The 20,255-nt window shown below is 43.1% G+C and overlaps 1 protein-coding gene across 2 annotated transcripts in view; it reads left to right on the plus strand.

The window, feature by feature from the left end:
• LOC309383787 (zinc finger protein 287-like) overlaps positions 1-20,255 on the plus strand; it is a 96,186-nt gene that overhangs the window by 24,425 nt on the left and 51,506 nt on the right. Inside the window, exons 5-8 of one of the 2 annotated variants that reach the window (XM_081936686.1) lie at positions 7,776-7,890; positions 8,020-8,087; positions 15,676-15,805; positions 16,334-17,970. In XM_081936686.1, coding sequence (XP_081792812.1) covers positions 7,776-7,890; positions 8,020-8,087; positions 15,676-15,805; positions 16,334-16,989 — 969 coding nt within the window. In that variant the 3' untranslated portion in view covers positions 16,990-17,970. Of the gene's footprint in view, positions 1-7,770; positions 7,891-8,019; positions 8,088-15,675; positions 15,806-16,333; positions 17,971-20,255 lie in introns of those variants that run through there. The other variant, XM_081936685.1, reaches the window with a different exon arrangement.

Below are 20,255 nucleotides of genomic sequence, written 5' to 3' on the forward strand. Positions count from 1 at the left end.
ATGGTATAGTTACTTTCTAGTCATGTATCTTTTTCTCTGTAGTTGCATTAAAAATATAATAACAGTAGAAGCATAATCCCTCCCAGCACTGGCAGTCCTTCTTGGTGGCGGTAAGCTGTGGTTGGGGCCCCACTTGCATAGTTTCTTCGGGGGAAGTGGTTCCTCATGGAGCTTCACCGCGGGGGGTGATTCCACCCTCCATCTCTGTGTTCACCATTGCTGGATCTGTCTATCTATACGCACACAGAGGTGCGTGAGGGCCTATAAATTACTGGGACAGTCTGTCTGGGCCAGCTCGTCCAGACGTTTCAATGACAGAGCCTCTGGAACTGATCAATGAAGGCCTCCTGGTTCCACCTCAGATCCTGGCTTATCAATTGGAAGTCACTGGTATATTCTATGACTGACACACCCTGGCTTTAGCTCAGCAGCTGCTGGTTCGCCTTCTGGGCCTTCACAGGGTCCTCGAACATAGACCTCAATTGGAATTGGGTACAGAACCCTGCACAGTCATCCAAAAGTTGGCTGGAAGTCATCCAGCCCCAAGATCATAAACAGCTGCCATTGTCTCCAAAACCAGGAAACTCCTCCAAAGTCCCATCAAATTTCTCTGGCACGGGCACTGGGCATTTCTGATGGGGACATACCAGGGCTGCCGCTTGCATCTAGGCCAGCTGCAAAGAAAGCAGGGCCACTTGCTCAGCCAGCTGTGCACTGTCTGCCAGGAACTGCTCCACCCTTTTGAAGAGTAGGCTTGCTGGGGAGGCCAAGCTGACTCAAACATATATACAGTGTATATGAGGCTTTGGGCTATCGAATTGGGAACTCTATTATCTGGCTGCGGTACTTACATGGGTGAAAGAATGGATTGAATTGAGGCATACAGGACATTTTTTTCTTGTGCTAATCAGGATGTTTGCTGCAAGCAGGTAAGTCAACAACTATAAATGCCTATAGAATGTTCAAATTATTAGAGTTATTTTTTAAAGAAGGCTTTATTATTATTCTAGACAACTTAACAAAATGAAGAAGCTTTTTAAAATAAATGCTTGATCTGAAGAGGTCCAGTGCTATTCTTTTAAAAAGTGCTATTCTTTTAAATAGTAGATAATAACTATACTCCCAGAAAGCACATAAATTTTAACAGCATCTGTACAAATATAGTCTGAAATATAACACTACAAACAGTGTATATTGTGTGTTCTGTTTGCTGTTTGTTGCAAGGAGGGAAATTGCTGGGAGGCAGAGGCAGATATTTTTCCCTTGTTTTCCTCCCCAAAAGCTAGGTGCATCTTATACTTCGGAGTGTTTTATACTCTGAAAAATATGGTACATCTCATGAGTTCTGAAGGAGCTGGCAGATGTTATCTCAGAAGTATTGTACCATATCTTTTAAAAAATCTGGAGCCCTGGGGAACTGCCAGAGGATTGGAAAAGAGCTGATGTGGTTCCCATCTTCAAAAAAAAAAAAAACGGGGGGGGGGGGGGGAGAAACAGACCCAGGAAATTACGGACCAATCAGTCTAACACTAATATCTGGGAAGATCCTGGAAATAATAATAAACAAATAAATTTAAAACTATCAGATAGCAAAGGGTTGTTAAAAACATCATGCCAAACCAATCTTATTTCATTCTTTAACAAAGTGACTAAATTAGAAGACCAGCTAAATGCTCTGGAGGTAGACTTTAGCAAGGCATTCGACAAAGTAAACCACAACCTGCTTCTTGGTAAACTAGAAAAATGTGGGAGAGTAAGCATCCATCTGTCAATCAGAATGCAGCTAAAACAGACCTTGGAGGTCTTGTTCAATCCTCTGTTCAAGCAGATCTTATACCATTACAGACAAGTGACTGTCCAGTCTCTTCTTAAAAGCATCCAGTGATGAAAAAGAAGCACCCACCACTTCTGAAGGCAAGTTTTTCCACTGGTTAATTGTCCCCATTATTAGGAAGTTTCTCCTTAATTTCAGGTTGCTTCTCTTCTTGTTTAGTTTCCATCCATTGTTTCTTGTCCTGCACTCTGGGGCTTTGCAAAATAAATTGACCCCCTCCTCATTGTGGCAGCCTCTCAAATACTGGAATGCTGCTATCACGTCCCTCCTAGTCCTTCTTCTCAACACTAGTCAAACCCAAATCCTTCATGTATTTTAGTCTCCAGGCATTTAATCATCTTAGTTGCTCTTTTTGGAACTTTTTCTAAAGGCTCAACATCTTTTTTGTAATGTGGTGATAAAAACTGGCTGCAGTATTCCAGCTGTGGCCTTACTAAGGCTTTAGAATGTGATACCAATACGTCACATGATTTTGATTCTATGCCTCTGTTTACGCAACCAAGGATTGTATTAGTTTTTTTGGCTGCTGCCACACACTGCTGACTCACGTTTAACTGATCGTCCACTGAAACACCAGGGTCCCTCTCACAGTTATTGTTTTTGAGCCAAGCTTCACCTAATCTGTACTTGTACCTTTGGTTTTTCCTGCCCAGGTGTAAGACCTTGCTTTTCTCCACATTAAATTTCACTTCGTTGCATGGGGCCCATTGTTCAAGCCTGCCAAGATCTTTTGGATCATGAACTGGTCTTCTGGGGCGTTGGCTGCTCCTGCCAAGCTTAGTGTCATCTGCAAATTTGAGGCGGAGCATGAGATGAGGTGTATGATGTCCATTTCTTCTTCTTCTGTCTACCATTTCAAATCCTTCTCTATGGAGATCAGAGATCCTGAGGGAAGGAAGCCAGAGGTGGGTTGCTCCTGGTTTGTCCCGGATCGAGTGAACCGGTAGTAGTGGCGGCACAAGGCTCTGCCCACTCGTCCCGATATTTTTGCGCATGTGCAGAAATGCACAAGAGCACATGCACACACACGAGCAAATCGGTAGTAAAAAAAATTGGAAACCCACCACTGAAGGAAGATTTCATCGAATTTCCCCCAGGAACTGTTTTTTTTCCTTGAATTCTTTTTAATTTTTTATTCTCTTACATACCATTTTAAGTATACATTCACATAGTTATTTTCCTTCTTTACATTTATCATTCTTATACATTTATTATTCCATTTTATAGGTTATAATATAAATATACAATTTGGGTTGCTTTGTTTACCATCCCTTCTTCCTGTTGTAACACCACCTTATTTTCCTTTTTTTCCCTCCCTCCCACCCTTCTCTTGCTTTCCTCCTTCCTTCTCTCCTTTCCCTTCCTTCTTCCCTTCCCTTTCTCCTACTCTTCCTCTTCCCCTACCTGCCCTCTCTCCTTCTCTTCCTCTCTCTTCCCTCCTCCTCTCCTTACCTCTTTCTTCTTTCCCCCATCTTCCTTTCATTCTCTTCTCCTCTCTCTCTTTCTTTGCTATTATTATAGGTATCTCTTTCAGTTCTCAGTTTATGTTTCCTTGGGATGGTATTTCGTCAAAACCAAATATAATTAGTATCATTTCTTGTTCTCTTACCTTCCCTAATCTATCCTAGTTATATTCCGCCCCCCTTTATATCTCTCTATTGTATATATACTTATATATTTAATATTTTCTTTTCTGTTTTCCCCTTCTCCCCCCGCCTTTTTCCATTTAACAGTGCATCGCCTGGGTTCTGTATCTTCTTCCTGCTTTCTTTTCTAGTTTCCTTTCTCTAGCCAATCATAAAATCCTCCCCATGTCTTTAAGTACTCCGATTCCTCTTTATCCTTTATTTTCATTGTCAACCTGTTCATCTCTGCACAATCTAATATCTTTTTTACTATCTCTTCATCTGTTGGTAGCTAATTTTGGGCAAATACGATTCTTGCTGCTGCAGTTACATGTATAATCAAATAGGTATCTTTCTTAAATTTCTCTGGGATAATACCTAGTAGAAATATCTCTGGTCTAAATTGTATTTCTTGTTGTAACATTTTCTTTAACCATACTCTTATTTTAGTCCAGTATTTCCTTGCTTCTGCACATGTCTACCACATATGATAATAGGAACCTGTTCTGACCCCCCCCTCCACGCCTGTGAATAAACCAGAACACAGGCTTGGCTGTTTGCCACTGTTTAATCACTGAGATAACAAATCCTTTGGCTGAGGGCCCAGACAACTCACATTCAAGAAAACAACCCAGATAAGTTGAATGAAGTACCGCAGATAGTCCCTAACGAGCAGACACGGCTAAAATACAGAGATTTTCTTAGCTACTAATTCAAACAGTTGTTTCCTGCAAATGTCCCCTCCCAACGCCTCACCTATAAGCTCTCTTAGGAGGGGCCAATCCACAACCACCTGTGCTTAATCATCTTCTGTGAGTCTGGAGTTGCTGCTTCCTTTCTCAGCCCTTCTCAGTCTAGCATCAGAGACAAACTGCCTTTGATCCTCCCCACTGCTCTATGCCTCAGGTGCCTCCTGGTGGCCAACCAGCCTTTCTGGTGAAGTACCCAGAAGATGACCTAATTAATTTATGAACTTCGAGACAAACTTCAAAAGAAATCCATTCATTTATTAAGATCAACATTCTGGCATGTACTCCTGCGGAGCCAAAACTGATTTACACTTAATGGCATCTGAACTTTACCCCTGTGTCCCCTCCCCTCTGCCTTGGTCATAACTCACATTCACCAACAAGATGCTACGGCAGGTGATGGACATGTGCAACTGTAAAAATATGAGACCTGACTCTAGCCAAAAGTTTGCATGGAATTTTCCTCCCTTCTCTATGCCACTTAATAGTAGTCATGGCAACACTTTACAAGTTGACATCTTTATTTTGTCATATTTCTCTATTCAAGGTTTCTAGTGTCGGTATAAATAATAATGGGGATAGTGGACATCCTTGTCTAGTTCCCTTTTGATCTCTATCTTTCCTGTCACCTCACCATTTACCATTACTTTTGCTGATTGGCTATTGTATATCGTCTTCATCATAACCATGAATTCCCCACCAAATCCCATCATTTGAAGTTGCATTATCATAAATTGCCAGTTCACATTATCAAAGGCCTTTTGTGCGTCCAGAAATAACAATGCCATTTGCTTCTCTGGGTGGGCTTCGTAGTACTCTAACGTGTTCAATACAATTGGCGTATTTCCTCTGATCTATCTCTTAGGGAGAAAGGAACTGTTTTTTTTAGTAGGATTTTTCAGGAATATCCAGGTAAGGACAATTCAGGAGGTAATATAAGGTCCTCCTATTCCCCATAGAGATCCCAACCATTTCATCTCTGTCTTCTATAGAGCAATTCTTCCTACTTTACGAATTATGCATTTTAAAATTGTGTCTCTCTCACAAGGAAGAGTAGAAAGAAGTTGACCCTTCCTATGGCAGAGTTGAAATAGGTTAAAATTTCAAGTATAGTAAGAGGAGGAAATTATTTGTATTATGCCTTTCCTTCAGAAAGTCAAGCTAGTATAAATAGTACCTTTCATTTTTACCCCTTGTTTGGGTTTGCTCATTTGTTTTGTTCCTGAGCAACAAAAATTTAAGTGAGATTGTTATTACTTTAATAACAGTACTTTAAATAGAAAATTCTTTACTAAATTATAACATTGCCCAAAGCAGATTGAGAAGGCTTCCTAGCCTTCTCAAGAGAGCCCCCTCATGGCCCCCCATGGGAAATGCACCATCTCTCCTTTTTCCATGAGCACCTTCTTCCATGCATAGAAAATCCATCCGGGACTCCCTCTGCAAAGAGAAAGGATCAGCATGCGCTTCAGCGTTGAGCCGCTGTTGCAGGTTGGGAAGGCAGTGACGTCACTAAGTCTTGCCTTTCTGGGATGCTGGACTCTCTCTCTTTAACCCTTTAAGCTTCGCAGGCCGTTAAAAAGGCTGCAAGGAAGTCTTGAAGAAAGAGGTGGCAAGGGTAGGTGCGTGAGACGGTGTGTGCGCGTGCGTGTGCACAAGGAAAGGCAGAGGATTCTCTCACTAGAGAAGGAAAGGCTATATATGCCTGCCAAGTCAATCTTAGGAGCGGGAGACCCCCAGATCCTATGTTTTTCTCCCGCCCTTTTCCATGATCGTAGCAAAGCAGAGCTCCAGAAGATGCATGCTGCCCTCAGGAAGGATTCCAGATGCCAGAAAGGAAAGGGATCGTCCTTAGCGCCCCATTTCGTGGGAATAGCTCCTGGATAGGGGAGAGGGGGAGCTCGTATGGCAAAACTCAAGCAGGAAGCAAAAACAACTTTGAAAGGAAGAGATGCAAAAGATGATGCCTACATTCTCACTCTGTGCTGGATGACGCTAAACTCGTCTTGGAGCCTCTTGCAGCTTAATTTGTTTGAGGAAGGTAGTGAACCACGTCATCTTATTGAGCTGTGTTCATTTAATCCTTTATATTTCATAGGAACTGGACCCCTGGATTTGATTGACCTGTTTGTGCTTAGGACACACTGTGTGACCCTGCCCCCCTGTGTAAAGGAAGAAAGAGAAATGGAGCAGGGTCAAAGGATTGGCACCTCATTTTTTGTGAACTGAATTTTCATGCTTTGTGAACTTTTTCTGGGTTTTTGTATGTTGTATGTTGTGTGAACCCTGCTTAAAGGTAAATAGGGAGCTATATTTTTAAAATGCAAGTCTTTCCCTTTGAGTAAAAAGAAATTTAAATTATCCAAAATGCCACATGCACTGAATCTTCTTGCTGGAAGTCACCACTTTACAGAACAAAAAAATGCTTCCTTCTATGGGGATGAGTGTCCATAAATGGTCCAATCTATTACCTTAGATTTATTCTTTCTATAAGAAAATTGCAAAATTTGTTGATCTTCATGTAGAGAAAAAATGATCCCTTTGGCAAGGAGGGCTTAACGGCTTGTTCTGGTATTCCAAAGACTAAATGAACATTGCTAGGAATGAAAAAGCATTTGGAGATACACAGATTTCATTGCACCCATTTGGAATTGTGTTACAGGACAGAGAGAGAATGGCTGGCCTTCCTTTAGCAAGTGGGGGAACTGGAAAAGATCCTTCTGGTGCCCAGTCTGGAACCCATGGGGAGATCTGGGCAAGAACTGGGCAGAAGATGCTGGAAGAAGGAGCCATCATTTCAGAAGTTCAGGCTTTGAAATTCAGGAGCGTCCAATATCAGGAGGATGAGGGTCCCCGAGGACTTTGTAGTCAACTCCACTACTTTTGTAGTCAATGGTTGAGACCAGAAAAGCACACAAAAGCACAGATGCTGGACCTGGTTGTTCTGGAGCAGTTCCATTACAGGTTCAATGTTTTACATTTACATACTTAATATGTACTAGCAAATTCTATATAACAACAAACTTATGTAATCAGCAAAACCCGATCAAAGTTTCATTTTTTTCGATCTCAAGAACAAAACCCAGCAGTGGTTCCAAAGTAGAAACAAGGTTGGCTTGGTCTTTTCTTTAACTAAAGCAGTTAATTTTTCCATCTCTTCCATCAGTTTTCCCAACGACTTTTCCATTGTGGCTATTAAAATATCCGTCCTCTTTGCAAAGAGCATCCTTGCTGCTCTCAACATACATAACAGCAAAGTTCGGGGTTGTTTTTCCATCTCTTTGTCTATTAAACCTAAAAGAAAAGTCTCTGGTTTGATTTCCATGCCCACTTTGAGAATCTTCTGCAGTAAAATATAAATCTTACCCCAGTATTTCTTTGCTTTATCACAAGTCCAGCAGAGATGGTAAAAAGTTCCTTTTTTATATTTACATTTCAAACATGTATTTGAAATTCTTTTGAGATTTGAAAAATCTTTGGCAGTTTATCAAGTGTTTAAGTAGAGATACACACCACTTCATGATGTGTAATGTCCATTAATTCTTTTTTCCTGGATCCTGTTTCAAGTCCTTCGCAATGGAGATCAGAGATCCTGAGACAAAGAGGCATCTGTCAAATCTCCCTCAAGAACTGTCTTTCAGGGGGATCCCTCAGGAAGATCCAATTCAGGACATCTCAGGAGGTAATATAAGGTCCTTCCACTCCTTTGATAAATCCTAACTTTTTCATCTTCTTTCTGTGTCCTCTCCTCTATAGCATGCTTCCTCCCATTTTATTAATTATGCCTGTTGAAATTCTGTCTCTCTCACAGGGAAACATAGAAGGAAGTTGACTCTTTGTTTAGGGGGAGTGGAAACCGTGATTGAATCTCCAACTCAGGTATGAGAATAACTTTGATTTACTAGATTTCTATTTTTTCCCACAGGAAAAAAAAGGAGAAAGGAGGAGGAGCTTCCGGCGATGGCGGTCGCTTCCTGAGCTCCTGAGAACGCTATGGAGCTCCTGACGGAGGAAGGGACTGCGGCCGGCCCTCATGCCACCTGAGGGCCGAGAGTCAGACTGTTCGACCACCCTGGCTTGTTTTGGACCCGTTTTGGTCCGCCAGGGTGGTCGGGGAGGTCGGAGGAAAGGCAGTAGGCGGAAGGCGGGGGAGAAAGCAGGAAAGTAATGGCGACGGCGCGATGGCGACGGCGCGCGGTGCGCGGCGTGCGGCAGCAGAGAGAGAGAGACTGGTGAAGAGAGAGAGGCTGATAAGAGCTAAGCAGTCGGGAGAATCAGATGGGGACGGCGGCGGGGCAAGTGAGAGGAGCCCCGCTGAGGTTTTGTTGTCTCCCTGCGATTCCCGTGCCCTCAGGCCTGCCGACGCCAGCAGAAGACGCCGAGAGCTTGGTGCCAGGAACATCGGAGCGCTGGGTGAGAGCCAGGGTGGAATGTGCCCACCGGGTTTTCTGGATGGGAGCCAGGAGAGGGTGTGAAGATGCAGGACAATAATCAGGCCGGGAGGGGAGCCAGTGCCAGGCGAACAGGTGAGTCCAGGAGGGAAGTGAGTGTGACGGGGGGGGGGGGAAAGGCTATTCCAACAGAGGGTTGTTTTATTACAACGGTCGCGGGGAGGGGGGGATGCGAGGACAGGAGAAGATCACAAGGTCGGTTGGGAGACCGAGGCTGCTGGTTACGCCCGGTCGTTTGTACCAACCCCCGCGGTCTAGGTGGCCAGGAACTACAGAGCCAGGGCCTGCGGCTGATGCTTTGCAATGCAAGGTCCGTGACCAACAAGGCCCCCCTCATCAGTGAGTTGATCTCAGAGGGGGAGCTGGACCTTGCAGGGATAACGGAGACCTGGCTGGGCCACGAGGGTGGTTTACCCCTTGTGGAAATGTGCCCACCGGGTTTCCGTGCATTCCATCAGCCCCGGGCCCTGGGTAAGGGTGGTGGGGTGGCGGTGGTTATACGGGAATGTTTGGAGCCGAGGGAGTTCACTGTCCCTCGGATACCCGGGTGTTAGTCCCTTGGTGTGAAATGGGGCCCAGGGAGGCAGTGGGGTCTGCTGATTGTATACTTGGCTCCTCGCTATGCATCAGCAGCCCTGCCCGAGCTCCTCGAGCTGATCTCAGAGACGGCAGTTGAGATCCCCAAACTTCTGGTTATGGGGGATTTCAATCTGCCGTCGACGGGGGAAGCATCTGAGGTAGCTCGGGAGTTCATGGCTTCCATGACGGCCATGGACCTGACCCAATTAATTCAGGGCCCCACACACGAAGGTGGCCACACACTGGACCTTGTTTTTGTATCTGAGCAGTGGACGAGTGATCTGGGAATAGGGGATTTAGTTATTACTCCCCTGTCATGGTCAGATCACTCATCTCTCCGGCTGGACTTCCCTGGCGCTACCCCCCACCACGAGGAGGCGGAACCAGACTGTCCAAGTTGGTACCGCCCCAGGCACCTGATGGAACCGGATAGGTTCCAGACGGAGCTTGGGCCACCACCTGTAGCCCTGACCCGCTCTCGGTCGGAGGACCTAGTGGCCGCCTGGAATAGGGCGGCGGCTGGGGCCTTGGACCGGGTTGCGCCTTTGCGGCCTCTCCTACGGCAGCGACCCACCCGGGCTCCTTGGTTTACCGAGGACCTGAGGGTGATGAAGCGCCATAGGAGACGTCTAGAGAGCAGGTGGAGGTCCTCACGCTCCGAATCTGACCGAACACAGGTAAGAGCCTATTTACGGACCTACCTTGTGGCATTAAGAGGGGCCAAACGCAGATATTGTGCCGCTCTTATTGCGTCCGCCGATAACCGCCCTGCCGCCCTGTTTCGGGTAACCCGCTCCCTCTTATCACAGAGGACGCGGGAAGCCCCCTTGCAGGGCAGAGCAGAGGAGTTTGGGGAATATCTGCAGGACAAAGTCGCTCAGATCCAGAGCGGATGGGCCCCCTTCAGTGGACCGGGGGAGCCGTCAACAGTGAGTCTTGTGAGACCATTCTGGGAGGAGTTTGATTCTGTTGCCCCCGAGGATTTGGACAGGTTGTGTGGACGGCTGCGACCCACCACATGTTTAATGGACCCGTGTCCCTCCTGGCTGGTACTGGCATCCTGGGAGGTGACACGAGGCTGGCTCCTGGGCCTGGGCCTGGTGAACGGCTCGTTGGGCCTTGAAAGAGGCGGTGGTGAGGCCCTTGCTCAAGAGGCCTTCACTTGACCCGATGGAGCTAGCTAATTATCGTCCAGTCTCCAACCTTCCCTTTTTAGCGAAGGTTGTAGAGAATGTGGTGGCACAGCAATTTCCGCGACACCTTGGCGAATCCGAATATCTAGACCCACGCCAGTCCGGCTTCCGACCCGGGCACAGCACGGAGACGGCCTTGGTCGCGTTGGTTGATGATCTCTGGAGGGCCAGAAATAGGGGTTGTTCCTCTATCCTGGTCCTATTAGATCTGTCAGTGGCTTTTGATACCATCGACCATGGTATCCTATTGCGCCGGCTGGAGGGGATGGCAGTCGGAGTCACCGTTTTGCGGTGGTTCGGCTCCTACCTCTCCGACCGGACGCAATGTGTGTTGACAGGGGGGCAGAGGTCGACCCTGAGGCCACTCACTTGTGGGGTGCCACAGGGGTCGGTCCTCTCGCCCCTTCTGTTCAACACATATGTGAAGCCACTGGGGGAGATCATCCATGGTTTGGGGGTTGAGTATCATCTGTACGCTGATGATACTCAGCTGTACATTTCAACCCCAAACCACCCCAACGAGGCTGTTGAAGTGATGTCCCGGTGTTTGGAAGCCGTCGGGGTCTGGATGGGGGACAACAGAGTCAAGCTCAACCCCTCCAAGACTGGCTGTGGCTACCGGCACCTCGGTTCAGCCAGTTGACTCCATCACTGGCCATAGGGGGTGAGCAATTGCCTCCTGTGGAACGGGCGCGCAATTTGGGCATCCTCCTAAATGCCCGGCTGTCGATGAACGACCATGTGGCAGCCGTGGCAAGGGGGGCGTTCCACCAGGTTCGCCTGGTGCGCCAATTGCGCCCCCTACTGGACCGGGATGCCCTACGCACGGTCACTCATGCGCTGGTGACGTCCCGCCTGGACTACTGCAATGCTCTCTACATGGGGCTTCCCTTGGGACGCGCCCGAAGACTACAGCTAGTCCAGAACGCAGCCGCGCGGGCCATCATGGGGAGTACTAGGTACTCCCACGTAACACCTCTCCTGCGCGAGCTGCACTGGCTGCCTGTGGTTTTTCGGGTGCGTTTCAAGGTGTTGATTACCATCTTCAAAGCGCTCCATGGCACAGGACCTAGCTATCTGCGGGATCGCATCCTGCCACACACATCCCTGCGACCAATCCGCTCTCACAGGGAGGGACTTCTCCTGGTGCTGTCCACCAGGCAATGCCAACGGGCGACGCCTAGGAGTAGGGCCTTCTCTGTGATGGGCCCAACCCTCTGGAATGACCTCCCCCCCGACATTAGAACCACCACCGACTTCCGCTCCTTTCGTCAAAAACTAAAGACTCACCTGTTTCGATTAGCTGGCCTGGCACACTCATAGCTTTTACCTCCTGGCAGATATATTTTAATTGGTATTTTTGGGGAACCATTTTAAATTTAACTTTTGGGGGTATTTTAGGGGTCTTTTTAAAGATTGTATTTTAAACACTTTACTTTAATGTACAGTTCTTTTAACCTCCTCCATCTAAGTATCTAAGCATTTAATTATTTATGTATTTAAATATTTGAGTATCGATTTATTTATGTATTTTTTATGTATTGACTGTACACCGCCCCGAGTCCCTTTTGGGAGAGGGGGCGGTCTATAAATATGAATAAAGTAAGTAAAGTAAATAAGTAAGAAATCAGCCGTTGTACATATTATAGGTAGTCCTTGACATAGGACCACAATTGACCCCAAAATTTTTGTTGTTAACACATTTGTTAAGTGAATCTTTGCCCCATTTTACGACCTTTCTTGCCACAGGTGTTAAGTGAACCACTGAAGTTAGAAGCATGGTTGTTGTGGCTTCCCTAATTACTTCTAAGAGGTTCACAAAAGGTGATCACCTGACCCCGGGACCCTGCAATTGTCATAAATATGAATCAGTTTGATCATGTGGCCATGGGGATGCTGGAACAATCGTAGGTGTGAAAAATGGGCATAACTCATTTTTGTCATTGTAAATCACTAAAAACTGTTGTAAGTTGAGGACTACCTGTACTGTCTTCTGCCATTTTCCCCTTTTCTTTTGGTTGGAAATTCTTTTTAGGATTTTTGTTAAGACTAGCACTTTAAAAACTAAAAACTCCTTTTGCTCATTATTCTCCCAACTTTTCAATAAATAATGTTTTACAGAATTCTTTATATTAGTCATGATGTCTGCAGCTTGTCCTATGAAGCACTATACAAAAGAGATGGTTTGCGTCCATCAAACAAATGGATTACTTGGAATTACATTCACAGATTTTCTTTTCAATCTAAAATTAATAGATTAATATAGTGCATATAACATATGTTTTTGTGTGGGTAAGAATATCAACCTTGCTGTCAAGCAATATCAAGCATTTAATAGCGAGTGCCATACAATCTGCAATCAAACAGGTGGTAAGAATGTAGGGGAAGTCAGACATAACACGGGTTATGTAGACAGTAAACACAGGGTCAGTCAAAATGGATGCAAATGTGTATACACCAATGCACAGAGAATGAGGAATAAACAGGGTGAATTAGAAATTTAAATAAATGAAGGGAGGTATAATATTGTTGCCATTACGGAAACTTGGTGGGTTGAAACCTACAAATGAAACATACAGCTAGAGGGTAATACAGCTATTTTTATTTTTTTAAATCGACCAAATGAAATAAGCTGTAGAGTTGCACTATATATAAGAAATAACTACACCTCTACAGAAATACAACAATGCTGATAACTGCCTTGACATCAACTGGGAGACAAACGCTGTACTAAGTGGAAGATCAAACAGATTCCTGATCAACCTAGCATACAACTTTGTTTCCCAAAGAGAAGGGGAACAAGGGAATCAACCAGATTGGTCTTAATTCTCATTAACAGAGATTAAATGATAGAAGGTGTTGAAGTTACAGGAATCTTGTGGGAGTGATCATGAAATACTGGAATTCCACATTATGCAAGCACAAGCAGTAGAACAAAGTCAAACTAGAGTCTTGGACTTTAAAACACAAACTTAAACTTAGAGAGAGCTTGGGAAGCATTCTATGGATAAGAATCCTCAAGGGGAAAACAACTCAAGAAGCTTGGGAAATTTTGAAAAGTGAGATTATAAAAGCCCAGTCTAGCATAATACCAATGAAGAAGAAAAATAACAGCTCTCAAAATAAATCAGCGTGTCTGCATAAAGAACTCTGATAAATTGAAAGACAAAAAGGAAAAGGAAAAAAAGGGAAAGAGGCAGAATATCAGCAAATAGCCCAAGCCTGCAAAGTTGAAGTGAGGAAAGCTAATGAACTAAGGCTTGTGACAACAAAAAGCTTATTTCAACATATTAAAAACTAAAAAAAAGCAAGGAAACTATTGATCCATTGGTGGGAGAAAGTGGGAAGAAGGTGACAAGCAACAGGGAGAAAGCAAAACTACTTAACTCGTGTTTTTCATCTGCCTTTATACAAAGGGAAAAAACCAGTCCAATATTAAAAACAGCACCACAAGAAACAGATTAGGAACACAAGTTAAAATAGGTCAGTGAGCACTGTCCACCCTAGATGAGAAGACCAATAAAGGTGATTATGGAACTGGAGGCTGAAACATAAAGAACAGTTGCTGGAATTGGGTATGTCTAGTTTAATGAAAAGAAGGACTGGAGTGACATGACAGCAGTGTTCCAATATCTCAGGGGCTGCCACAAAAAAGAGGGAGTCAACCTGTTCTGCAAAGCACCTGAGGGCAGAACAAGAAGCAATGGGTGGAAACCTGGATAACCATTTGTCTGAAATGGTATAGAGTTTCTTGCCTAAGCAAGAGGTTGGAGTAGAAGACCTCCAAGGTCCCTTCTAACTAAACTATCCTATCCAGTTGTGGGTTCCGGATTCCGTTCCAACCAATATGGTTGGAACGGCCCCAGTGTCACCCACATGCACGCGCACAGCGCACACACAGACACTCACGGTGCGGGCATGCATCCTACCTGTCAGCGAGGATTCTGCAAGCCTCCGCAATGCTCCAGCTGCTCAGCGGAGTGTCGCGCAGGCACTGTCTATTGTGGAAACCTTAAAAGACAGGTAAGGAGCTCGGGCGCTCCGGAGCTCCGTACCGGAACGGTATCCGGTGCTCCGCGCTGGCTCCGGTACGCCTGTACCGGGGCGTACCACCTGCACCCACCACTGATCCTATCTACCTTACCCTACCCAACCCTACCCTATCCTACATAGTGCCCCTTTTTTGTAATTATTTGAGTTGAATTGGAGCTAGGAGCCCCAAAAATATTTAAATATTCAAACTAGCAAATTTCTATTTTTCAAATGCTTCATTTACAATCATTAATAAAAAAATGCATGGTTAATAGTTAAGATTATTAAAATCCCAGGACAGTCAAAATATAGAAACATCTCAAAGTAAAAAGTGTTCTGAAAGAACAACTAACCAAAGCTCTATTAGCTTAGAAAGTAAATTTTAATCTGACTTGTGCCTGGATTTGGAGGCCAAACAATCCAGCTTTACACAGGCTAAGAATTGTCTTCAATGGAAAACATTCTCCATTTTCTTATTTACTGTCCAGCCAATGGCTCAGACTACTAGCAGCTTCCTTGCAATCTGAGGAGGAGCAGAGTCTCTGGGTATTAATGGAACACCACACAGAACCCTGGTTGAGCTCTCCCAGCACTTTCATGAAGGTGTTGAGAATGAACAGGATTGCTCCTTCTTAGGACAACAGAAGCCATTTCATAAAATACTACAAAGAATCCCTTCCCCCACAGACACATTTCCTTCCTTAAAGGCAGGAAGGGTTTAAAGGCCTTCAGTGTCTTGAGATAATCAACTGGTAGGTGGGCCTTGGAAAACCCACCAATCAGGGACATTATCCAAGGAAGGGTTAGTGTCACTGATTGGTGAGATTTCCCAGGCCCAACTGCCAGTTGATTCTCTCAAGTCACTGAGGACCTTTTGATTGTGGAGGGATGGATTCATAGATCCAGAATGAAGAGTATTTTGATGAGGACTGGCTGGCTGTTTGGTAGATCAGTTGATCCAGAAGAAAACAAGACTTATTTAACCTGACTGGCACTCAAAGTCCTACAGAATCATTCAAGTTGATAAAACCTGCCTAAAATCTTTCTTTAGTCAAATGCTTCTTATTCTTTCTGTTTCCTCATCTAAACCACAGATCCTTACTAAGCATAGCCACTTACCTTAGTGCATAGCTTTGCTTTGGAAATTTCTAAACAATAGGAAAGATTCTGCAGTTCTTCCTTGGCCTGTTCTGTACTTTTTTTCCTTTTCAGGAAGTTCTTCTACCCTTTGAGGAGGTGGCTGTTTATTTCTCCGAGGAGGAGTGGTCTCAGCTGGATCACCTCCAAAAAGCTCTGCATTGGGAAGTCATGCTGGAGAATTATAAGAATGTGGCCTCTCTTGGTAAGGGTTTCCTACTCTCCCTCAGAGAGTTCAGGAAGACATTTTGTAGTTAGATGCCATTAGCTATTCTTATGAAAACATTTATAAATAGATCTCTTCTGTTCAGAGGCAGAAGGGAAAGTTCTGTTTTTCTAGTGCTCCTAGGAAGGAAATAGGTCTATGTGGCATTTTGCTTAAATATATCCTATCTAATTTATATTTCTATATAAACATTTTATGACAAAGTAATTCCTTGGCTTGAGGTAATGCCATACTTCATCACACAGATTTCAACTATTTTGGTCAGATGCTTCCATATCAGTCCTATCAAGATTTGCCATTCAGGTTTTTTGACTTAATGTCTTTTCCAAGGTTTTATGCCTCATCAATAGAGATATAATCATTTCTATACCATGCCATTATTAGAATGTAAATATGCAGTATATATTAGAATTTGGCACAATACCGGAAGGCAATTAATATGACTTCTAATAGAGTGATCTTTTTCCCTAACCTTTCTCTCACTTGCATTTCTCTTTCCCTTTGAAGGTGAGAATGAGAATGAGAATAAAGACTCTGGAGAACCAGTCAAAGTGTACAGACAAGCAGATGTAATGGAGAAACCTGCCATTCAAACAGAATTGCAAAGGCAGGAGAGAAACCTGTCAAATAACTGGAATAAGGAAAGGTCATCTCCTTCGATTGATGCTCAGATGCAGGACTTTATTGATCAACAAGAAAAACTAAAGAACAAATATATTGAGAAAGGTGTGAGACTCTTCAAAGACACATTAGATGTAAATGGACCCTGTTCATCACAAGCCAAAGGAGGAGCCAATATGGGCAAAGAAAAGGGTAAAAAATACAGTTGGATGTTCACACGTTCTCAAGAAAATGGGTCTCTTGAGTCACAGAAAAGTTTTCACATGGGAGGGAAGACAAATAACTGCAATGAATATGGCAACAAGACTGTTAATAAAAGGACATCCACAATGGAGAAGCCATATAAATGCACGGAGTGTGGAAAGGGCTTCAGAACAAGCAGTGAACTTACATCCCATCAAAGGATCCACACAGGGGAGAACCCATATAAATGCATGGAGTGTGGAAAGGGCTTCAGAATAAGCAAAGATCGTACATGCCATCAAAGGATCCACACAGGGGAGAAGCCATATAAATGCATGGAGTGTGGAAAGGGCTTCTGATCAAGCAGTGATCTTACATGCCATCAAAGAATCCACACGGGAGAAGCCATATAAATGCGTGGAGTGTGGAAAGGACTACAGAACAAGCAGTGATCTTACATCCCATCAAAGGATCCACACAGGGGAGAAGCTATATACTGTATTTTTCGAAGTATAAGACACACCAGATTTTCACCCTCTTTTTTTGGGGGGGGAATGTGCTTCTTGTACACCGAAAAATATGGTAAATGCATGGAGTGTGGAAAAGGCTTCAGCACACCTATTATTATTATTATTATTATTATTATTATTATTATTATTATTATTATTTATTTATTCGATTTATCAATCGCCCCCTCTCCACGAAGGGACTCGGGGCGACGTACAATCAAATCAAATATACAGGTGTGGCATGGAGGAAGTAACATCAATGTTTAACAAATCAGATACAAATGAAAAGCCACTAGGTTAAAATAAATAGCAATAAATTAAGACAGTTAAAACAATTTTAAAAACCCCAAAATTTACATTTACAATAATTAAAATTGCCAGGGAGGTTAGAAGGTTCTAGTTAAGCCAGGCCGGCTAGTTGGAACAGGTGGGTCTTGAGTTTCGTGCGGAAGGAGCAGAGATTGGTCGTTATCCTGATGTCTGGGGGGAGGTCATTCCAGAGGGCTGAGCCCATCACAGAGAAGGCCCTACTCCTGGGCGCCGCCCTCTGACACTGCCTGGTGGACGGCACCCGGAGGAGTCCCTCTCTGTGAGAACGAATAGGTCTCAGGGATGTATGGGGCAGAATGCGATCCCGCAAATAGCTAGGTCCTGTGCCAATAAGACCCAATAGTCTTATTTCCTATAACATGATTCATAGACTGGAGAATCCCTAAAACAAAGATACATTTGATGAGAATGTGCTAATTATTGATTTAATGGGTTCTATGTATGGATTTCAAATTTATAGACTGAACTCTGAAAAGGGATTTTAGTAATGTAAAAATAAACAATGGGCATGAGTCATAATTATGATTTATACATTTTTGAATGTATCTATATATACAGTATATAGGAGGCATAAAACCTTGAAAAACAGACATTAAGTAAAAAAACTTGAATGATATGGAAGCATCTGGGCCAAAATAGTTCAAAGCTGTGTGATGGAGTTTGGCATTACCTCAAGCTAAGGAATTACTTTGTCACTAAAATGTTTAAAAAGATATATAAATTAGATAGGACTTATCCAATTGCAATATATACTGCATATTTGTATCCTAATAATGGCATGGTATAGAAATGATTATTGATGAGGTATAAAACCTTGGAAAAGACATTAAGTCAAAAAACCTGAATGGCAGCTTTTGATAGGACTGATATGGAAATATCTTGGCCAAAATAGTTGAAATATGTGTGATGGAGTTTGGCAATACCTCAAACTAAGGAATTACTTTGTCACTAAAGTGTTTAAATAGAAATACAAAAACAAATTATGTAGGATATATCTAAGCAAAATGTATGGAAAGGGTTTCAACATTAGCAGTCATCTTACATACCATCAAAGGATCCACATAGAGGAGAAGCCATATAAATGCATGGAATGTGGAAAGAGCTTCAGAACAAACAGTAATCTTACAGGCCATCAAAGGATCCCTACAGGTGAATAATCATATAAATGCATGGAGTGTGGAAAGGACTTCAGAATAAGTAATAATCTTACATGGCATCAAAGGATGCGTACAGGGGAGAAGCTATATAAATGCATGGAGTGTGGAAAGGGCTTCCGAACAAACAGTAATCTTACAGGCCATCAAAGGATCCACACGGGAGAAGCCATATAAATGCATGGAGTAATCTTATATGCCATCAAAAGATCCACACTGGAGAAGCTATATAAATGCATGGAGTCTGGAAAAAGCTTCAGAAAATCTAATAATCTTACATGCCATCAAAGGACCCACACACAGGAGGAGCCATATAAATTCATGGTGTGTGGAAAGAGCTTCAGAACAAGGAAGGAACTTACATCCCATCAAAGGATCAAGACAGGGGACAAGGCATATAAATGCATGGAGTGTAGAACGAGCTTCATAATAAGCAATAATCGTACATGCCATCAAAGGATCCACACAAGGGCAGAAGCCATATAAATGCATAAAGTGTGGAAAGCACTTTAGAATAATCAGTCAACTGATTAGAAGTTAGACAAATTAGAAATAATACCAGAATAATAGCTAATATATTGGAATATTATGAGGTGCACCCAGAGAAACAAGTGGCACTTGTTTTCCTGGATGCACAAAAGGCATTTGATAATCTAAATTGGCAATATATGAAACAACAAATTAAGAATATGAACCTAGGAAACAAATTTGAAAGATTAATAGAAACAATATACTCCACTCAAAAGGCAAACATACTATTAAATAGGGAAAATACAGAGTTTTTTGAGATAACGAAAGGAGTGAGACAGGGCTGCCCACTATCACCTCTGCTTTTCATCCTGACACTAGAAAGTCTTCTGAGACGAATTAGACAAAATCCAGAAATAAGAGGAACCAAAATTAAAAATGAAGAATACAAAATCCAAGCCTTTGCAGACAATTTAGTATTTATTATAGAAGATCCATTAGAAACAGCAAACAGTTTAATGCTAGAACTAGGAAAATATGGAAATGTGGCAGGATTAAAAATTAATACAGAAAAGACTAAAATAATAACCAAAAATTTGAAGGAAGAACAAAATAAAGAATTAGAAAAAAGAATAGGACTCCAAGTGGTAAAGAAAGTCAAATATCTTGGAATATGGCTAACTGCAAAGTGCTCAACTATAAAAGAAAATAATTATACAAAATCAGTGCAACAAATAAAAAAAGATCTAGAATTATGGGGGAAATTACTTTATTAGGGAATATAGCAACCATAAAAATGAATATATTACCAAGAGTGCTATATCTATTTCAAACTATCCCCATAAAATTAGAGAAATTTTTTTTCACCGAATTGAACAAAATTATACTAAAATTTATCTGGCAATGGAAGAAAGCTAGGATAAAATTGAAAGCATTACGTGATGATAGAAGCAGAGGTGGTATGGGGCTACCTGACTGGGAACTCTACTACAAAGCAGCAGCATTAATTTGGATCAAAGACTGGATAAATTTAAAAAACAGAAGAATACTAGCATTAGAAGGCCACGACCTGCAAACAGGATGGCACTTTTTCTTATGGGAAGAAAGTAAAAAGAAACAAAAATATTTCCATACACATTATATTAGAGATGCATTAATACAGGT

This window comes from Natrix helvetica (assembly GCF_964273705.1).
Source record: "Natrix helvetica genome assembly, chromosome: 1".
NCBI lineage: Eukaryota > Metazoa > Chordata > Lepidosauria > Squamata > Natricidae > Natrix > Natrix helvetica.